General features: G+C 42.9%; 1 protein-coding gene across 4 annotated transcripts in view; it reads left to right on the top strand.

Annotated features, from left to right (window-relative positions):
* Window positions 1–19,648, top strand: part of PLEKHG1 (pleckstrin homology and RhoGEF domain containing G1) — a 301,195-nt gene that overhangs the window by 242,277 nt on the left and 39,270 nt on the right. For all 4 annotated transcript variants that reach the window (XM_044290718.1, XM_044290717.1, XM_044290715.1 and 1 more), the window contains 6 exons: window positions 6,737–6,837; window positions 7,437–7,506; window positions 10,071–10,117; window positions 11,692–11,842; window positions 15,159–15,290; window positions 18,257–18,439. In XM_044290718.1, the coding sequence (XP_044146653.1) occupies window positions 6,737–6,837; window positions 7,437–7,506; window positions 10,071–10,117; window positions 11,692–11,842; window positions 15,159–15,290; window positions 18,257–18,439 (684 nt within the window). The remainder of the gene's footprint in view (window positions 1–6,736; window positions 6,838–7,436; window positions 7,507–10,070; window positions 10,118–11,691; window positions 11,843–15,158; window positions 15,291–18,256; window positions 18,440–19,648) is intronic.

The raw sequence follows: 19,648 nt of genomic DNA, 5'->3' as shown, positions 1-19,648 counted from the left end.
AAACCCCTTTAACACAACTGTCTTGAAATGTTACTCCACTTCCTATGCCACCGGTTTACAGGAGCAAGATTGTGACCATTTTTCTGCCTTCTCAAACAGCTCATCGGTCGGGGTCCCAGGTGTCCAACCCCCACCGATCATATACTGATGACCTATCCAGAGGATAGGTCATAGTAACATAGTTTGTGAGGCTGAAAAAAGACATCTGTCCATCCAGTTCAGCCTGGCATTCTGCAAGTTGCTCAGTATATCATCAGTACATAGAAGTCTCAGAAAACCCTTTTAATCACTTTCTTGTCATCCTCTAAAAATATAAATATTAAATATTGTTTATAAGAAGAAAAAAAAATAGTTACATGAGAAAGCACCTTGACAAAGACTTGTAATATCCTGTGTCAGGGCATTCAATACTTCCTGTAGAGTGAAATGTATCCTTAAGCACATGGTGCATTTGTCTTTTAATTGGTTTTTCTCCTTACATTTAGAAATGTTAAATCTTTTAGGTGCTCACGCTGATAACGACTTTCTCACCATCTCCTCTTTTGTACCAAGAGGTCACTGAAGACAACACATTCAAGTGTTATTTATGTTCTTCAGACATTCAGGAAAACTCATGTCACTATTTGCCTTGAGGTGCTACTTGCATAAGTTCAAGTAGAAAACAGGTGGTGCTGGGGCAACACTAGATGAGTAACTTTAAGGAGGGATTATATTTATGTTCATTTGAGTCTCTATCGGGTTGAATAGCTACAGCTGCTTCAGATGTTTGCACCAAATATATTTCACATTTCCTAAATGCATATTTGAAATTGTGTGTGGTACTTTATTAGTTTAAGACAACATTATATTGACGATCACTATGAGCTGACCTAAGAGCGAGACCATTGGCTGCTGAGGGTATGCATAGCTTGCAAATGCAGGTTCCACATGCATGCTGAGCCCACTCTGTATTCCACCTCTCCTGGTGCCAACTGGCCTTCAATAAATGCAAGGAGAGCAGGCTACGGCTTTATACTTGCACTAATTGTGGCTGGCCAATGTGTGGACAGCTACACCATCGAGTCTCACCCTAATATTACTTGAACACTAAACGTAAGTCAACAGCTTATGTAACTGAAGAGCTGCTATTTTCAAAAAGGGGTTGTCTGAGATATTTTGCAATCTTGGTCGATCCTTAGAGCTTAAAATAAACAAGTAATACCCTATTCTCCAGTCTCATTCTCTCTGGCGCTGGTCCAGTCCTCTCACGCAATATGTCGACAAACAGCAGTGGTGATGTGCTAGGGAAAGGCATGAGATTGCAGCAATCAGTGCCCTCAGGTGACTCTGCCAGTATCTTCTCTCCCGTAAGAATAAAAGGACCAGGCATGTTGAAATTGTGGAGGAAAGTTGGGACTCGCCCATACACATTAGATGGTCAGCTGTCCTGTCAAAATGGTCAGGTTCAACCAACATTGATCTACTAACATGTATGATGGACCCAGCCTTTCCATAAATGTATTGCCTGGTCTTCCAGGGGAAATGTATAGTCACAGGTACTGCATTGATCACCTAATTTCTGGGGTCGTTGTATGTAATTATTTTTTTTTTGTTCTTTCTCAAACACATTAGACTAAGGCCTCATGCACCTGAACATATTTTCTTTCTGTGTCTGTTTTTTTTTTTATTTTTTTTTGGTGGCCTGTATGCGGAACCATTCATTTCAATAGGTCCGCGAAAATAACGTATTTCCGTTCTGCAAAAAAAAAAAAAAATAGAACATGTCTTATTATTGTCTGCATTACGGACAATGATAGTACAGTTCTATTAGGAGCCAGTTGTTCTGTTCCGCAAAATATGGAATGCACACGGACGTCATCGATATTTTCTGCAGATCCCTTTTTTGCAGACCACAAAAGACATGCGGTTGTGTGCATGAGCCCTAAAGTTGATCAAAACAGACGATTTGAGCAGAAAATTAACGTTCGTCCGGTGAAATTTAACAACAAAAGATCGGTTTAGCTGGCTGACTGACAGACCATCATCATCTGAAAAGAAGATGGCAACTTTTAATATTTTCGTCTGATGGTCAGACGAAAGATCTTTCTTTGAAAGAACGTTCTCAGAAAGATCTTTTGACCATTGCCCAGTTTTAATGAACGTATATGGCCAATTTGAAGACTGTAATGGCTAATATGGGCTAAAATGTGTGTAGCCGTGCCTGTGAAAGAAACGTTCACCAGATGATTGATCAACTGCTGTTCAACCATCAACTGATGCCTGTCTAAGGCCAGGTTCACATCACCGTCTAGCTGTCTGTTCTTCTGATCCGTCAGAAGCAAAATAAAAAGGATCCATTATTTTTAGCATCAGTTATTATGATCAGTTTGCGTCACTTCCATCAGAGACCAGTTATTTTTAATGGGAGAAAATGTCCTAAATGTAGCACTTTTTCTCCCGTCAAAAATAACTGGTCTCTAAATGAAGTGACACAAACTGATCATAACTGATACTCAAAAAAAGACCAGTTATTTTTAGTGCACCCTGATGACAACTGAGCATAATTGATGCTCAAAATAACAGATCGTATTTTTTTTTTTTTTTTTGCTGTTCTTCAGGAGAACGGAAAGCTAAATGGTGACGTGTATGGCGATCTTTAGACTAGATGATACAAATTATTGTTTGATTTCCAATTTGACCTATATACTATGTATCACAAGAACATTTTATTGGAAAAAAAAAAACTTGAAATACTGTGTCAGTAACTACACTGGAAATAGATCACTATGCATATGTATACAGTGAACGTGAGTAAAATAAATAAAGTGTGTTAGCCCGCGTAACATACTACAGATGTCTGAAAATGATATAAATAATATGACATGAAAGCGCAGTGCAGTCTGTAACGTGGCAGTGCTAAATAATACAATTTATAAGATCTCCAGACTTGGTTTATTTGTGTAAGTGGAACTTAATCCTAAATATCTATTTCGGTGTGCTGTGTTTTGTTATTTTGCCTTGTATATTGGAATATGTCCTGTGTCTTTCCCTTCACCTATTAATCTTCTTCCATAAACCGATATGTGCTTTGTAAGAGGGCCTGCTACAAGCAAGGTCATCTCTAGGACTCTTGCCCTTAGGGAATCTCTTTTGACTTACTTTGCATACATAATTCACATCCAGACTTGGTATCTTGAAAAGATAGTTGCTTGAGGCAGAATCTCACAGGTGTAAGTATGTACTATGTTTCCAAATGAGTCTGTGAGCACACCCTGATGGAAAATGCATTGATTTTCGTTTCCCACAAATAAGTGAAAAGTTAAATTTGTTCTTGCATGAGCGTAAAAAATGTTTTAGACACCAAGTACTACTTTACTTTGCAACCAGCACTACTATTACATAGTAAGAGGTTTATAGTATTAGGCTAGTTTTACACTAGTGTTAAAATCTTCTGGCAGACTCTTCCAGTAAGAGGAATCTTCTGCTGGAGTTCATCATATCCGGCATAGCTGGAAATAGCCACAGCACCACCAGGTCCTATTGACTATAATGGGACTCAGCGTGTTTCTGGCATTAGTGGCGGGATTCGGTTGGACAAAAAGCACTGGCACTAATGCAAGGAACAGGCTGAATTCCCACCAGGTATCATCATAGTCAATGGGCTCCGGCAGGGAAGGCATTATCTAGCTATGCCAGATACAATTAACTCTAACAGGCTGTTCCTCTAATGGAACAGATTAGCCTTACCCTCAACCCAGTCATAGGCATAGGCTACATTTATACCCCCATCTATGGGCATTTAACACAGTTGTTGGTTGCCGACTAAAGGCCCCAATCACCTTAGGTTATTGTCGGCCAAACCCGCAATTCTCAGCAAGACCAACTGACAATCTAACATGTATGGGGAGGTAAGGACTCTCCACCAACAGATAACGTCGAAAGAGAAGGATCGGGTTTGTTGAATTTGAGTTCCTGATACTTTTATTCTCCAGGAGATAAGCCGCCGCTAGCTGTCTGACTCCGGCTTTCTCCTTTGTCCCCATTGAGAACACATCTATGCTCAGCTGAGTTAAATGTATATAAGTCTAGGGGAGTTTGGAGAGAGATTGGTCAGCCAAAGAAAATTTTGGCCGTCAGCTATTGAAGATGTAATTGCTGGATCTAAAAAAAATTACTACTGTACTTATATGGCCAAAGTAGGCTTCTCATGCAGGTCCCTTTAGCCCTTCAGGGTGAATACTGACTAATGTGTAACCTTCATTGCACTTTCTTTAGCAGTTGTAAAATATATATGGTCAGACTGGCTCCCCCTCCACCAGAATCTGAAAGGATACTCTGGTGGGTCCAGGCTCTAGCCCAATAATGGTTCCAATTTGTGGACAAGCCTATTTAATGCTCACATTGGAGCCAATCATTCGCAACAATTGTCTATTTTTATGGACCCTAAGATATCCCACCTTTATTGATGTGTCCTGTGTGTGCAGTGAAAATGTAGTCAATACTTGACATGCACATGTTCTGTATGGAAGACCATTTCTACTGGTGGTCCCAAGAAACCCTAGTATCAGGATGTGCACAACCTGATTGTAGTTTAGAGCAATGGCAAACTTGCTGTAAAAACACCCTCCCCAATCAAACGAGTCATTAGGAGACTTTTTTAAGTTCCTACTAACTGTGACATAAGTATCTGCTGAACATTAGCTGCAGTATTGCTCATAGGCAGGGCCGGCCTTAGGTGTTCAGGCGCCCTGTGCGAGCTAACCTTGTGGCGCCCCCCCCCCCCCAAAAAAAACCCCCCCAAAAACACTGCTTGTTGCTGGCATCATGGCATAGGCTGGCTGACTATCCAACCAAGTAGTTACCAGCCCGCACACCCCAAAGGCCGGTGTAATGTTATACTCCCCTACTTCGTGAGATTTCCCTACCTTCGTCACTTCCGGTCGCACCGGACATGACGTGAGGAGGTGTGCAGCGCCGCGCAGGCGCACAACGACAGGTTAGGGAAATTTCACAGCAGAGTGCACATGCGCCGGGAGCCTCGCCGGCGGTTAGGGTAGGGAAAAACTATGGGCCAGTGTGCAGGCGCAGTGATCGGATGGATGTTCTCAGCTGGACACCGGCCGACACTGCGCATGCATCGGGAGCCTCGCCAGCGGTTAGGGAAGGGAAAAATTACGTACGGGCCAGTGCTTTTTCCCTACCCTAACCGCTGGTGAGGCTCCCAGCGCATGCGCAGTGTCGGCCGGTGTCCAGCTGAGAACATCCATCCGATCACCGCACCTGTGCACTGGCCCATAGTGCGCCCCCCCAATACCCCAGTATAATAAACATTGGTGGCGCAGTGGGCCCCCCCCCCCAATATAACAAACATTGGTGGCGCAGTGCGCCCCCCAACACCCCAGTATGATAAACATTGGTGGCGCAGTGCACCCCCCCAACACCCCAGTATAATAAACATTGGTGGCGCAGTGGGCCCCCCCAACACCCCAGTATGATAAACATTGGTGGCGCAGTGCACCCCCCCCCCCAACACCCCAGTATAATAAACATTGGTGGCGCAGTGGGCCCCCCCAACACCCCAGTATAATAAACATTGGTGGCGCAGTGCGCCCCCCCCCCCCCATATAATAAACATTGGTGGTGCAGTGGGCAGTGCCAATGAGGGTTAAAAAATAAAAAAATAATTAACTCGCCTCCTCCAATTGATCGTTTCCTGTTCTTTCTTCATGACCTGTCAAAGGACCTGTGACATCACTGTTCTCATCACATGATCCATCACATGATCAATCACCATGGTAATGGACCATGTGATGAGCTCAGTGACGTCACCACAGGTCCTGAAGCAAGAACAGGAGACCGGCAGCTACGCGATCAACTGGAGGAGGTGAGTTAATTTTTTTTATTATTTTTTAACCCTCATTGGCACTTCCCACTGTGCCACCAACGTTTCTTATACTGGGGTGTTGGGGGCGCACTATGCCACCAACATTTCTTATAAAGTTATACAAATACAGGAGGCGGGTGCCGGAATCAAATGGCCAGCACCCGACCTCTGTGACAGGGAGCTGCGATCAGCGGCAGTTAACCCCTCAGGTACCGCACCTGAAGGGTTAACTCAACTGCCGCTGATCGCAGCTCCCTGTCACAGAGGTCGGGTGCCGGCCATTTGATTCCGGCACCCGCCTCCTGTATTTGTATAACTTTATAAGAAACGTTGGTGGCATAGTGCACCCCCCCCCCTCCTCCTCCCGTCTCTCTTCTTATTGGCAGCGGCGGGGGCAGCAGGCAGGTCAGACACAGGGGAGGAGGAATCAGGTCAGACAGGGGAGGGGGAGATGGAGGGGGCGCCCCGAGGTAGAACACAAGTGCAGCCTCGCCTGCCGCTGCCTCATATACATTGCGAGCTGTCGGCCGCCCAGCGCCCCTGTTGCTATGGCGCCCTGTGCGGCCGCACAGCCCGCACACCCCAAAGGCCGGCCCTGCTCATAGGCCCCCTATGTTGTGGTTCTATAATGCTATATACAGGGCCACAAGGCAATTATTATTATTTTTTTGACCAGGCACATTTGACTCCAGTTGCTTGATCTCAAAATTGTTGCTGAAAAACGTGTGCATTGTATTCATGTTGGCCAAAGTCCTATGTCATGGTCAGAATTTTGCTCTATGGGGTACTGCCATAGCTACTGTACATCAGTGATTGCATTCCTTAGCAAACATTACATCGTTTTTAGGTGCCTGTTTTTTATTTTTATTTTAGGATTATCTCAACTGCATCTCCGATCAAACAAGACTTTCCTTAGGAGCAGAAGAGCGATCAGCACTGTTTGGAAATATACGTGATATATACAACTTCAACAGGTAAAATATACATTATCTGGTAGAAACTGTTTCTCAAATTTTTGTATGTAAAGTATAAAGGGAGTATTTGACAATATACTTATGTGAAAAGATGTTGTGTTTTGTGCTGTGAATCCCCTTGTCCTCATTCTATGCAGAACTTTGGTTCCACACCAATAGTGGTGAAATGCTGAATATTGTTCAATATGACATACATGGTGAACATATCAACATCACTAAGGCTACTAGCAGAGAACTCTGGCAGGTTGTTTTGGCTAAGCAAAATAGTGCTCCAGAGTTCTCTGGATCTGGCCTAGCCATGTACCGCTGTTCACTGTCTGAGCCCATTGACTATAATGGGAGCCAGTGAGGATCTTGCTGCTCTCAGGATTTGGCCAGACAGAAACTGTTGTGCACAGTGATATGTGTCCGTCCAAATTCTGGCATAAATGTTAGGAAGAGGATGGATTCCCACTGGATCCCATATGGGGTCCAGCGGTCACACAGCACTATCCGGCTATGCCAGATCCAGAGACCTCTGGCAGAGAACAGCCTGCTGGAAAGTATCCTAAATTGTGTAAAATTATCCTAAATTGTATTTTTATTTTATTTTTCCACAGTGAGCTTCTCCAAGAGCTAGAAAACTGTGACAATGACCCAGTTGCGATTGCAGAATGTTTTGTGTCAAAGGTAACGTTCACGCTTAAATCGATCAAACCAAATAGATAAATTGAAAGCTCATAACATGTGGCTTTTAATTAAAGATGTGCAAGTTTATGAATTATGGGGACAAATGTTTTTCTGGATGATTCTTTTCAGTAATCACACGGAACACCACAGTGGCTGAAAGAAGGGATCTATAGCTTCTAGTCATCTGCACAGCACATGTAGATGAGATAGTCACTGTACAGTCACACTATTTATTTTAATAGAGAATGACGTCACTAGAAAAAAAAATTCAAAATCCCCTAATTCCGGTAAAAAAACAAACACACTTAATTTGAAATGTTAAACGCCATAATAAATGTAAAAATAAAATTCCAGAATAACAGTTTTTCTTCATTCCGCATACCAAAACAAGTGAATGTATTGTGTATACCCCAAAATGGTACCAATGAAAACTGCAGCCTCTGCACAGATCTGTCGATGGGAAACTAAGAGTTCTAGCTCTCAGAATTACCTAAACACAGATTATTGATAGATCACCTTGTACCCCAAAACTGTGGCATTAAAGATACAACTCCTCCTGCAAAAACAAGCCTTTTATGTCTATGATGTTAGAAACATATCATTATGGGTCTCTGAAGGTGGGGAAGGGATGAGAAAAAAACACCACCCTGAAGGCTCGACCATCTTAACAGTTGTCAGGTTATGCCCTATCCACAGGACCATCTTGCTAGAAATTAAATGCATGTAACAGAGCTGTTAAAAATGAAAATATCGTTGCTTTTTGCTTCCAGAATCTTAATCTGTGAAAGTTTTTTTTTTTTTTTTTTTTACAATGTACATATTTATATTATTTAAATATATTAAATATTCTTGTGTTTGTAGTGATTCTATTGGACATATTGCTTTTTATGTGGGCTTGTTTGTGTACTTTCTATACCTCTTCTGTAAAATGTTGCTCTACATTAAGGTGATAACTAGCCTAGCATGACAGTCAGTAAAATGTTGCTCTACATGAAGGTGATATCTAGCATGACAGTCAGTAAAATGTTGCTCTACATGAAGGTGATATCTAGCATGACAGTCAGTAAAATGTTGAGATACAGAACCTGCTTTATCAATGGCTAGTTAATCTGGTCTCTGACCTTAAGGACCACTTACACAGGCCGACACAGCAGGCAGTTATAGGGAACAATCCGTTTGTCAGAGGAGGTAGGAGCTGCATTTAAAGAGGACCTTTCATTGGTCCAAACATTGTAAGATAATTATCAGGCTGCATAGAGCAGCACCCGGGGATCTCACTGCACTTACTATTATCCCTGGGCACCGCTCCGTTTGCACGCTGTGTCCTCCGGTATCTTCACCGAATTGGTTCTACTAGGCAGAGTCTGCCCTGTTTCTCCCTGGGCGTTCCTTCTTCCAGGCTGTAACTCTGTCCAATCGCAGCGCAGATCTCACAGCCTGGGAGGTTTTTTTCCTCCCAGGCTGTGAGCTCTGCGCTGCAATTGGACAGCGCTACAGCCTGGAAGAAGGAACACCAAGGGAGAAACAGGGCAGACTCCGCCTAGTAGAACCAATTCGGTGAAGATACCGGAGGACACAGCAGGTGAACGGATCGGCACCCAGGGATAATAGTAAGTGCAGTGAGATCCCCGGGTGCTGCTCTATGCAGCCTGATAATTATCTTACAATGTTTGGACCGATGAAAGGTCCTCTTTAAATGTAGCAATCGCCTCTGCTGTATGGGGATGAGGGGTGGCTACTACGATTGCGTGTACACCTACAGATTCGTTTCTGCTGCCTAGAAATGATTTAGGAGTCTGCACCAGCGATGCTTTCACCCAATGAACAAGTGTTTGCTTGATCATCGGATGATTGGCGACACCTTTACACAGAGCAGTTATTGGCAAGCAGCATTGCCATAGATATCAGCCTGTGGAAAGGGGCCTTTAGTCCTTGATTAGTCTAAAGGTGGATTTAGATGCACCAATAATCGTCCAACGGTCGTTTCCAATCATCTGGCCGTGTAAATGTGCCGCCAATCACCCAATGAACGAGCGAAGCGCTCAGGCAGGCACCACCGATCATGGCTTCTGAGCAGCAGATCCTAGGTTTTAACAGCAACCCACTACTCAGAAGCCATGATTCTGTATGAATCCCCATCCTCATATAGTGAAGGACATGTAAATGTGCAGTCTCCTTCACTGAACGAGCAGCCAACTGTCAGTAAGGAACGCTTCCTTCCCGGCAATCGGCCACTCAGTCCTAAGGCTCATATTAGATAGGCAGATATTGCTTAAATTCAAATGGCTATACAAAAATTCAAACAATAATTATTCCAATGAAAGTTTGTAGTAATGATTCGTTCATTCCCATAACCTGCCCCCCCCCCCTCGCCCCCTCGATAAGCTGTGCATGATGTAAGTGCAGCAAATGAGCAGGAACGTTCAGTCCCAATCGTTTCCCATTGATAACTGCCTGTGTAAATGGGTCCTTAGGCTCTTGATACAACTCATGTATACTACCAACTATTGCTTATTGTGTGTATATAGAAGAATTATTAATTATTACATAACAATTCTTTACAGAGTGAAGAATTTCATATCTACACACAGTACTGCACCAATTATCCAAGGTATGGCTTCATCTTATTTTCCATGCATATATAATGTCAGTTTGGTTACAAGCAAATAAGGCTGGCCATACACATTTGATGGATGTCAGATGAATGCTCATTTGGCCGAAAGCTATTTCTTCCAACCACCCCAACACATGCACACTGCTCTGCAGAGCATGCATGTGCTCTTAACCTCTACTAGGCAGCTATATACAGAACTTCTCTCCATGAATATGGCGTGTTCAACACCCTGATTCTTCTCTCATCAACCATCTGCCATCTGTAGGATATTTGGTACATGGTCTGTTGGTTCCTTCAGTCTAAATTCATCTAATGTATATTCCCATCTTAAACTGGTTGCTTAGCACCCTTCTATTTTAAATTTCCCTCCTCCCCACTGGACCTGTGAAGGGAAGCCTACTTACCTGCTCCTCATTGCTCGGTTCTGGCTCTCTGGGTCCACCGCTGTCTTCCCTGCACTTCGGTCCATGCATGTAAACTTCCAGAATGGATGGGGACATGGGGTTACCACGGTGGCCAGTTATTGGCTGCAGAGGCCCATGTGACCCCATCCATTCGAGAAGTTTTCATGGTGGATCAAAGCCCAGTAACTACAGTGGTAGACCAGGGAACCAAAACAAGCAGAGGGGAACAGCTACTGTATGTATGCTTTCTTCACAGGTCTGGTGGGTTTCGGAAGGGAAATCGGGACAACACCTTTTAATTCTCAGCTGTTGTTTTTGAAAAATGTACTCATTCTAAGAAAACATATTGAAATTCCCAATGTGCTCATATGTGATTGCTGCAGGTGGTACTTGTGGCTAGGTTCCAGTGTATAGTTGTTAATTTGGCTCAGCTTATAACGATATTAGCTTGCTGAGGACAGCTTGAACACATGGGTATATGATTTCTGTGGAGTGAAGGAGATAAGCAGCTGCCTGATACTTCTCAGGGAAAACAAGTGGATGGGACAGGATCACTGGTTCTTATAAACAAAAAATAAATACAATATCTACAGATCTCATGCCTACACCCAACCTATCTCCCTACACATGGGACTTCATGTATCTGGGCAATTATTATGTCCTTTAGCAGAAAATACAATGATTCATTGTTTCCTCCCTTTTGCCCACGTAGCTACAGTATAACTGCAATATATAGTTGAACAAATCAATTCTAAACAAATTCAATTTGTCCTGAAAAAAAAAAAAATCGTATTCCAGATGAATCTTTTGCAAATCAGTTCAGATAAATCTCTCAAAATGGTGGCCACCATTTTACAGGTCAGAAGGCATCTGCCACCAAAAAGGGATAATTTGTGGACCATGTTTTAAATTAAAAGTATGGCAATATGGTTTTAAACAGGCATCACCAGCTCCATTGCATTTACCCATAACCATATATGTTCCTGTCACTTTGACATCACTAATGCTGTCTTGGTGTTAAAACATTTCAGGTCAATCTGAGGACTCTTGATTTGGGTTTAATTTATTAGTACACAAACTGAATCTGCTGACTGATTAGTTATAATGTGGCCTAAAACGAATTTGGTTTGGAGAAAGTCGCTCATCTCTACTGCTATATATTTACAGGTCTGTGGCTGTGCTGACGGAGTGCATGAGAAACAAGATCCTTGCAAAATTCTTCCGAGAAAGACAAGAAGTCCTACAACATAGTCTTCCTCTGGGGTCCTACCTATTAAAACCTGTTCAAAGGATCCTCAAGTACCATCTGCTGCTGCATGTAAGTGTTTGCTGGGGAGAATATATTTTTTTTATATTTTTGCCAAATAAAAATCAAGACTGAAAGAGAAAGACACCTTGGCCTACGGTCAGCTGCTAGGTGTGGCCGGCAGTGAAAGTCGTGGTCTTGATTACACAGGCTTATGGCTTTGATGACCTAAGGCAAGTCATTGTTTGCTTATTGTTACTGTTAAAAAGTGTATGCGATTCTACCACCAATGCTCTGAAGACCACGCCATATTTTTTGGCTTAAGCAAGAAATATAAAACCAAATATAAGTATTGCCAGAAATAACATTTAAATGTTTTATTGGATTACATGTATTGTTATATTTTATTCGTCTACTAATCCTATACAGGGAAGTAACCGATCATAATAATACACCTGTCATAACTGCTGGGCAGTCTCGCTAGGTGTTAAAATTACAATAGTAAATACTTTATTAAAGGGAACCTGTCATCAACTTTATGCTGACCTCTCTGAGGGCAGCATAAATTAGTGACAGAAATGCTGATTTCAGGGATGTGTCACTCATGAGCTAAATGTAAGTGGTTGCCGACAACCAGCATCATAATCATTGCACCCCAGCCCTTGAAAAGAGTCAAATCTACTTGAGAAGAGTCCTGGTTATTCATAATCTCCTGTACTCTCACCCATCTGCTGATGATTGGCAGTTCTCTCCTAGACAGAAAGGGAGAAAACTTGGTAGAAGACTGTCAGTCACCAGCAGGTTAATAACCGGGACTCTTCTCAGGTGGCCGTGACTCTTTTCCAGGCCCAGTCTGCACTGATTGTGATGTTGGTTCTCAGCAACCACTTACCTTTAACTTTTAAATGACAGACCGCTGAAATCAACTCACCTCTCTCTACTTTATGCTGCCATAAAGTTGAAAACGGGTTACCTTTAAGTATGTCAGGGAGAGAAACTGCCCAAATCATCCTGCCTCACCTTGCATCATGTGGTCAGATACCCATTAATTTGAATTGTCCACGTGTAAGGGCTATATTACACCAACAGATTATCTGACCAAACATTGCTCAGATGGCAGTTTACACACACAGATCTTTTGTTATAAACGCCAACTATAGGTCTGATTGGACCGAAAATTGGTCAGATGATGTGTTAGTGTAATATAACCCTAAAGGCTGCATTACACAGCCCGATTCTACTGACTATTGTCAGGAGGGAAGCGTTCCTTCCCGGCATTAGGCTAGGTCTACACGACAACATTTGTCGCGCGACTAGGGAGCAACATTTGTCGCACTAATGTTGTGCGACAATTTTTATAATGGCAGTCTATGGTGTCGCACTGCAACATGCAACATGCTGCGACTGCAATACAACAGTCGCAGCAAAATCCATCTCGAATGGATTTTCTGCGACTGTTGCGTCGCAGCATGTTGCATGTTGCAGTGCGACACCATAGACTGCCATTATAAAAATTGTTGCGCGACATTAGTGCAACAAAATGTCGCGCGACAAATGTCGTCGTGTAGACCTAGCCTTAGTCTGCTTGTCAGCAGAGGAGACCGCTGCTGTTACAGTGATCTCCTCCTCAGTATAGGGAGAAGCAATTCTTATGCCATCACCCTTCCCTATACTGAAAACCAGTCAGTATCTGGTGTGGCCACCAGTTGCCTCACGCAGTGCAACACATCTCCATCGCATATAGTTGATCAGGTTGTTGATTGTGTCCTGTGGAATGTTGGTCCACTCCTCTTCAATGGCTGTGTAAAGTTGCAGAATATTGGCAGGAACTGGGACATGCTCAATGGGTGACATGTCCGGAGAGTATGCTGGCCATGCAAGAACTGGGATGTTTTCAGCTTCCAGGAATTGTGTACAGATCCTTGCAATATGGGGCTGTGCATTATCATGCTGCAACAGGAGGTGATGGTCGTGGATGAATGGCACAACAATGGGCCTCAGGATCTCGTCACGGTATCTCTGTGCATTCAAAATGCCATCAATAAAATGCACCTGTGTTCGTTGTCCGTAACATATACCTGCCCATACCATAGCCCCATCGCCACCATGGGCCACTCAATCCACAACGTTGACGTCAGCAAACCATTCACCCACACAACACCACGCACGCTGTCTGCCATCTGCCCTGAACAATGAAAACCGTGACTCATCCATGAACAGAACGCTTATCCAATGTACCAGACAACATCGAATGTGAGCGTTTTCCGACGAGGACGACGAGCATGAAGATGAGCTTCCCTGATACTGTTTCTGACAGTTTGTGCAGGAATTATTTGGTTATGCAAACCGATTGTTGCTGTAGCTGTCCGGGTGGCTGGTCTCAGATGATCATGGAGGTGAACATGCTGGATGTGGAGGTCCTGGGCTGGTGTGGTTAAACATTGTCTGCGGTTGTGAGGCCGGTTGGATGTACTGCCAAATTCTCTGAAATGCCTTTGGAGACGGCTTATGGTAAAGAAATGAACATTCATTGCACAGGTAACAGCTCTGGTAGACATTTCTGCAGTCAGCATGCCAATTGCATGCTCCCTTAAATGTTGCGACATCTGTGGCATTGTGCTGTGTGATCAAACTGCACATTTCAGAGTGGACTATTATTGTGGGCAGTCTAAGGCACACCTGTGCAATATTCATGCTGTCTAATCAGCACCTTGATATGCAACACCTGTGAGGTGGGATGGAGTATCTCGGCAAAGGAGAAGTGCTCACTAACAGAGATTTAGACAGATTTGTGAACAATATTTGAGAGTAATGGGTCTTTTGTGTATGTAGAAAATGTTTCAGATCTTTGAGTTCAGCTCATGCAAAATGGGAGCAAAACCGAAAGTGTTGTGTTTTATATTTTTGTTCAGTGTATATGGCCAAGGGGCTGCTTTGAGATTTGCAGTTAGGACAATTATCTAAAGCAGGGGTGCACAATGTTTTCTGGTTGGGGGCCACATTATCAGACTAAGTCGACCTCAAGGGGCGAAAATAAAATTTTAAGGGGCATTAACAACTGAAATACTGTATATTTATGGCATATTGAACATATAGTATATATCATAAATGTCTAGTTACACTTCCAGGACTCCCATCTAATGGGAGAATACATTAAAAATACATGTGAGCAGCCACAAGACACATAGACATACATGTCTGTTACCAGATGGTTGGGGGTCTGCACAGAATGGTATCAAGGGCCGCAGGTTGGGCACCTCTGATCTAAAAGATTTTGTTGTCTGTAACTGAACTTGTACACTGTACACTTAAAAAAATAATGTATATTCTAGGGACCATATGGAATTGCTGGAAGATGTATTATGCTGTTATTTCTTCCATGTTCCAGGAAATATCCAACCACCTGGACAAGGATACAGAAGGGTATGATGTTGTCCTTGATGCAATTGACACAATGCAGCGGGTTGCATGGCATATTAATGACATGAAGAGGAAACATGAACATGACATCAGACTTCAGGTATATATCTCTTTACTAGTAATGATGGTTTTATGTTTTAAAGGGGTTATCCTATGAATAATGTAAAAAATGAAATTTGTACATAATCTAGTACATGACAACCTCTTTGTAACAAAGCTAGAACCAGCCCTGTACATCCCATGGATCTAGAGATCTCCACAGTCATTACTCCAGATGCGGTGTGGACAGTCGAATGCAGATCGTGGACCCACTTCAAGTGAATGAGTCCACGATCCTCATGCGGCAGCCTCACGGTTGGTGCCCGTAAATTCCGGACTGCAATTTGCGGTCCTCAGCACGGGCCCGGCCGGCATACACGAGCCCTTAAAATCTATGTGCTCTGGCAAGGCGAAGTGAGTTATTCCCGAAGTCTCGTGAGACTTCGGTGAATAACTTCAGCAATCAATTTTTAAACTTTAAAACCGTTTTAAAACATGGATCTGAAGTCGACTTCGATACCGACTGGTACCTCTGTACCAAAGCTGACTTTTGATCCATGTTCTAAAATGGTTTTAAAGTTGAAAAATCAAATTCTGAAGTTATTCACTGAAGTCCCACGAGACTTCGGGAATAACTCACTTCGCCTCGCCAGAGCCCATAGATTTTAATCCTTTATGGAGACAGATCTCCATACAGCATTTAAACGAAGTTTAGAACGAATCGACTTTGGATTTAGGATCCGAAGCTAGATTCGCTCAACACTACTCATCTGTGCAGAGCAGAGAGTACTAGCTTAACTGGGTGAGAGGCCCAAGTCAGGATTTGAGAGGTACTATTTCTCCACGGGGAGCGCGCTCTCATTTGCATCCCTTTCTTCCCAGAATTCTAGAGGAGCATGTATGGCCTATAAGTCTCCTCAGGCCGATTTCCCCAAGGAGTGATAGTACCCCCCAAATATTGAGGTTTTTAAAAACACTGTTTCTGACAGCATTGTCCATCTGAGAAACAATCTACTTTAGGCCTTCAGGGATGATTGATTTTTATTTTAGTGTTTCATTGTTACATTCCAAGTCCCATTTATAAATTTTTTCATTTTCCTTAATTGCGCCTGAACTAATATAAGCTATAATGAAATGATTTGTAAATCAGATTATAATAACAAAGCATTAATGGGTTAATAGAAGGAAAAGATGCCGTAATTGCTGAATAAGAAATGTTTCAAGATTTTCGAAAAGAGAAGCAAAATAAAATTAATGTTTTGAATAGTAATTATGGTATTTTCTTCTAAAAGTCCACAAAGACTGTAATGCTAAGTATCCATCAATATATTGTATATATGCTGCATATACAGCGACTGGTCCGCAGGGGGTAGTAGCGGTTTGACTCAGTTAGTAGCCCTCCCTGGGCTGGCGTGCAGTGAAGGGAAGTACAGCATCAGTTCCTTTTGGGGCACACTCTGTTGTCCAGGGACTCCCGCCAGATGGTGGTTGAGGTGCCCTTGGTGGTGTGGGTTTAAAGTGCTGTGGAGGCAGGGTCCCTGGTGTTCGTGACGCCAGTTGCCGCGGGCCATCCCCTGGGGCCCTAAAGATGACCTGAGTACCCAGGTGTAAGAATGGCCGAGTGGTATAGGGGTGCCTACAATGTCCCTTAATGATGAATGTGTCACAGTGCTCCTAACTGGATACGACTGGACCCCAGGCGTTGGCTCTGAAGCAGATAAATAGGGGGTAATAATTGGGGGATGAAGAATACAATGATTCCAGACCTTGTGATGAAGTTGAATAGCAGCTTTACGTTCATCAGACACAATCTTCAAACTTTATCTTGGTCCCAGCAGGCTTTAGCATTATTCTCTGGAAGGCAAACTTGTCTCTGCTACATCTGTTGCTCTCTGGCTCTGAATACGACAGGCTTGCTGAATAACTTAGCTTCTTCTTTATGCTGCAACTTCTCTCTTTGTATTCTGACTCTAGATTATACCAGGGAACTTTTCCTCCCGTCTCCTGAGGCTCTAATCTGTGGCCTCCATATCCAGCAGAGCTGAAAGTGCTCTAGCTGGCCTGGCTTGGGCACGGGCACGTCCAACAGCGATGTGCCCAGCACTTGCTTTTTTCCTTTAGCAGGGGGTAAGCTAGACTGCAACTAAACTAGTCCCCACCCTTCCTGCAGAAAGTGGGACTCGCCCACTCCTCCACAGAGGGGGGTTAGAATGGAATGGAAAGCTCCATTCTATGTACCTGTAGCTCTGCCATGTTTGCTGCCACCTGCTGGTGAACCAGGCACATTACACGTGAACATAAACAGTTGCATAGAAATAGATATGCACATTATACAGGACCTGGAAATAAATGCATAGATGATGTGATATTAGCATACACAGATGGAAGCAAGGCTTGGAGTGGTAATGCCACTCTGTGGTGTTACACATATGATTACACCGCATGCATGCTTGCGGTGCTACTGGGCAGTAATCTGTCTTCAAACTGTTGATTTACCAAAAGGGAATTTTTCACTCATTACCACCAATAAACTAAGCTTAAAGGGGTTCAATACCAGTTTACTCAGCTCTTTCTGCTCTATAAAATAATATCCACAGCCTGTTCAATGTGATTGGTTCTCTTTAATGTTTAGCCAGTATAAAAATCGCCAAAATATGTTATGGGGGGTTCAATTCCTAGAACTCTCACTGTTTGAATTCTTCATCATCCTTTTATAATAAGCCGAGAACAGTAAGATTTAGTATATTTTTCTTATGTTTTAAACTTCAAATTTACATGTTCAAGTTTTATACCTTTTAATTATTGTTTAATTTAAAGAGGTACTTAGATACTGATGGTCTATCCTCAAGATAGGTCATTAAAGGGCTTTTCTGAGACTGTCAGACCCCTACCAATCTGATATTGAGATGACCTATAATGAGGATAGCCCATCAGTATGTAGGTACCAGAAAACCCTTCTAAACAATGATGCTGAGCAGTAATGTATGACTTCTGAATTCTAAAATTTACACTTGATGCCACTCTTAGGAAATTCAGAGCCTGCTAACTAACTGGAAAGGACCAGACCTGACAAGTTATGGAGAGCTAGTTTTGGAGGGCACATTTCGTTTTCAACGAGCCAAGAACGAACGCACTTTGTTCCTGTTTGACAGGCTGCTCCTCATCACAAAGAAAAGAGATGACTCTTACACATACAAAGCCCATATCCTGGTAGGTCACAGCTCTAAAGTGTTGACCTTACTGCATCTCATTCATCGCAGCAAGGTTTCCTTTCTGGTGGTCTGACAGCCTAGCAGTGATTCAGTGGTCACATGAAGCAATTCGCATCACACTTGAAAAAAAGAGGACATGACAGATGATTGTGTCAGAGCATCAAGACTATTTAATATGACACGCAGAGCTCACATATGCTAATATACATGTTTGAGGTTCTCCTTCGCTCTTCTCTGACAAATGAAATGGTTTTATGTATAAAACGTATAACCCTATGAGATTTACTCAGAGGGATATGTCTGAGCACAACAGTTATTACAAGAAGTCAGATTACGAGCTTGTGCAGCTCATGAATGATCAGAGTGTGGTAAGCTCCCTGCTATGTCAGTCTTGTAACTACCAAGCCAGTACGACTATGATGCAAACATATACTATATTAACCAGCTCTGGTTAAAAGCACAAAATTAACATATATGCAAACTTATGATTTCCAAATGATGGTTTTTACATCCAAATATTTTGTACTGGACGTACTCCTTTTGTGCCTACCTTTGCAGTCAAATGCTAGCTGTACACTAAATTGACCATAGAGTAATGTTTGTGAGTGCAGCTCTGTACATGTGTGTCAGGTGTTTTCATGTAGCATTACTGTATGTGATAGCGGTGTCTTCATGGAGTACTATTACATCGGTGTATGATGGTTTCATGCAGTACTATTCTGTAAATAAGGTATCTTCACAGGGTAGTACTGTACATCAGTAAGTGTGGTGTCTTCATGGGGTAGTACTGTACATCAGTAAGCGTGCTGTCTTCATGGGGTAGTACTGTACATCAGTAAGTGTGGTGTCTTCATGGGGTAGTACTGTACATCAGTAAGTGTGGTGTCTTCATGGGGTAGTACTGTACATCAGTAAGCGTGCTGTCTTCATGGGGTAGTACTGTACATCAGTAAGTGTGGTGTCTTCATGGGGTAGTACTGTACATCAGTAAGTGTGGTGTCTTCATGGGGTAGTACTGTACATCAGTAAGTGTTCTGTCTTCACGGGATACTACAGTACATCAGTGAGTGCAGTGTCTTGATGCGGTACTACTGTACATCAGTAAGCATGCTGTCTTCATGGGGTACTACTGTACATCACTGAGTGTTGTCTTTATGGGGTACTACTGTACATCAGTGAGTGTTGTCTTTATGGGGTACTACTGTAC

Source organism: Bufo gargarizans, chromosome 4 (assembly GCF_014858855.1).
Source record: "Bufo gargarizans isolate SCDJY-AF-19 chromosome 4, ASM1485885v1, whole genome shotgun sequence".
In the NCBI taxonomy this organism is placed as follows: domain Eukaryota; kingdom Metazoa; phylum Chordata; class Amphibia; order Anura; family Bufonidae; genus Bufo; species Bufo gargarizans.
Note: the sequence above shows the minus strand (reverse complement) of the source record. Positions and strands in the feature narration are given on the sequence as shown.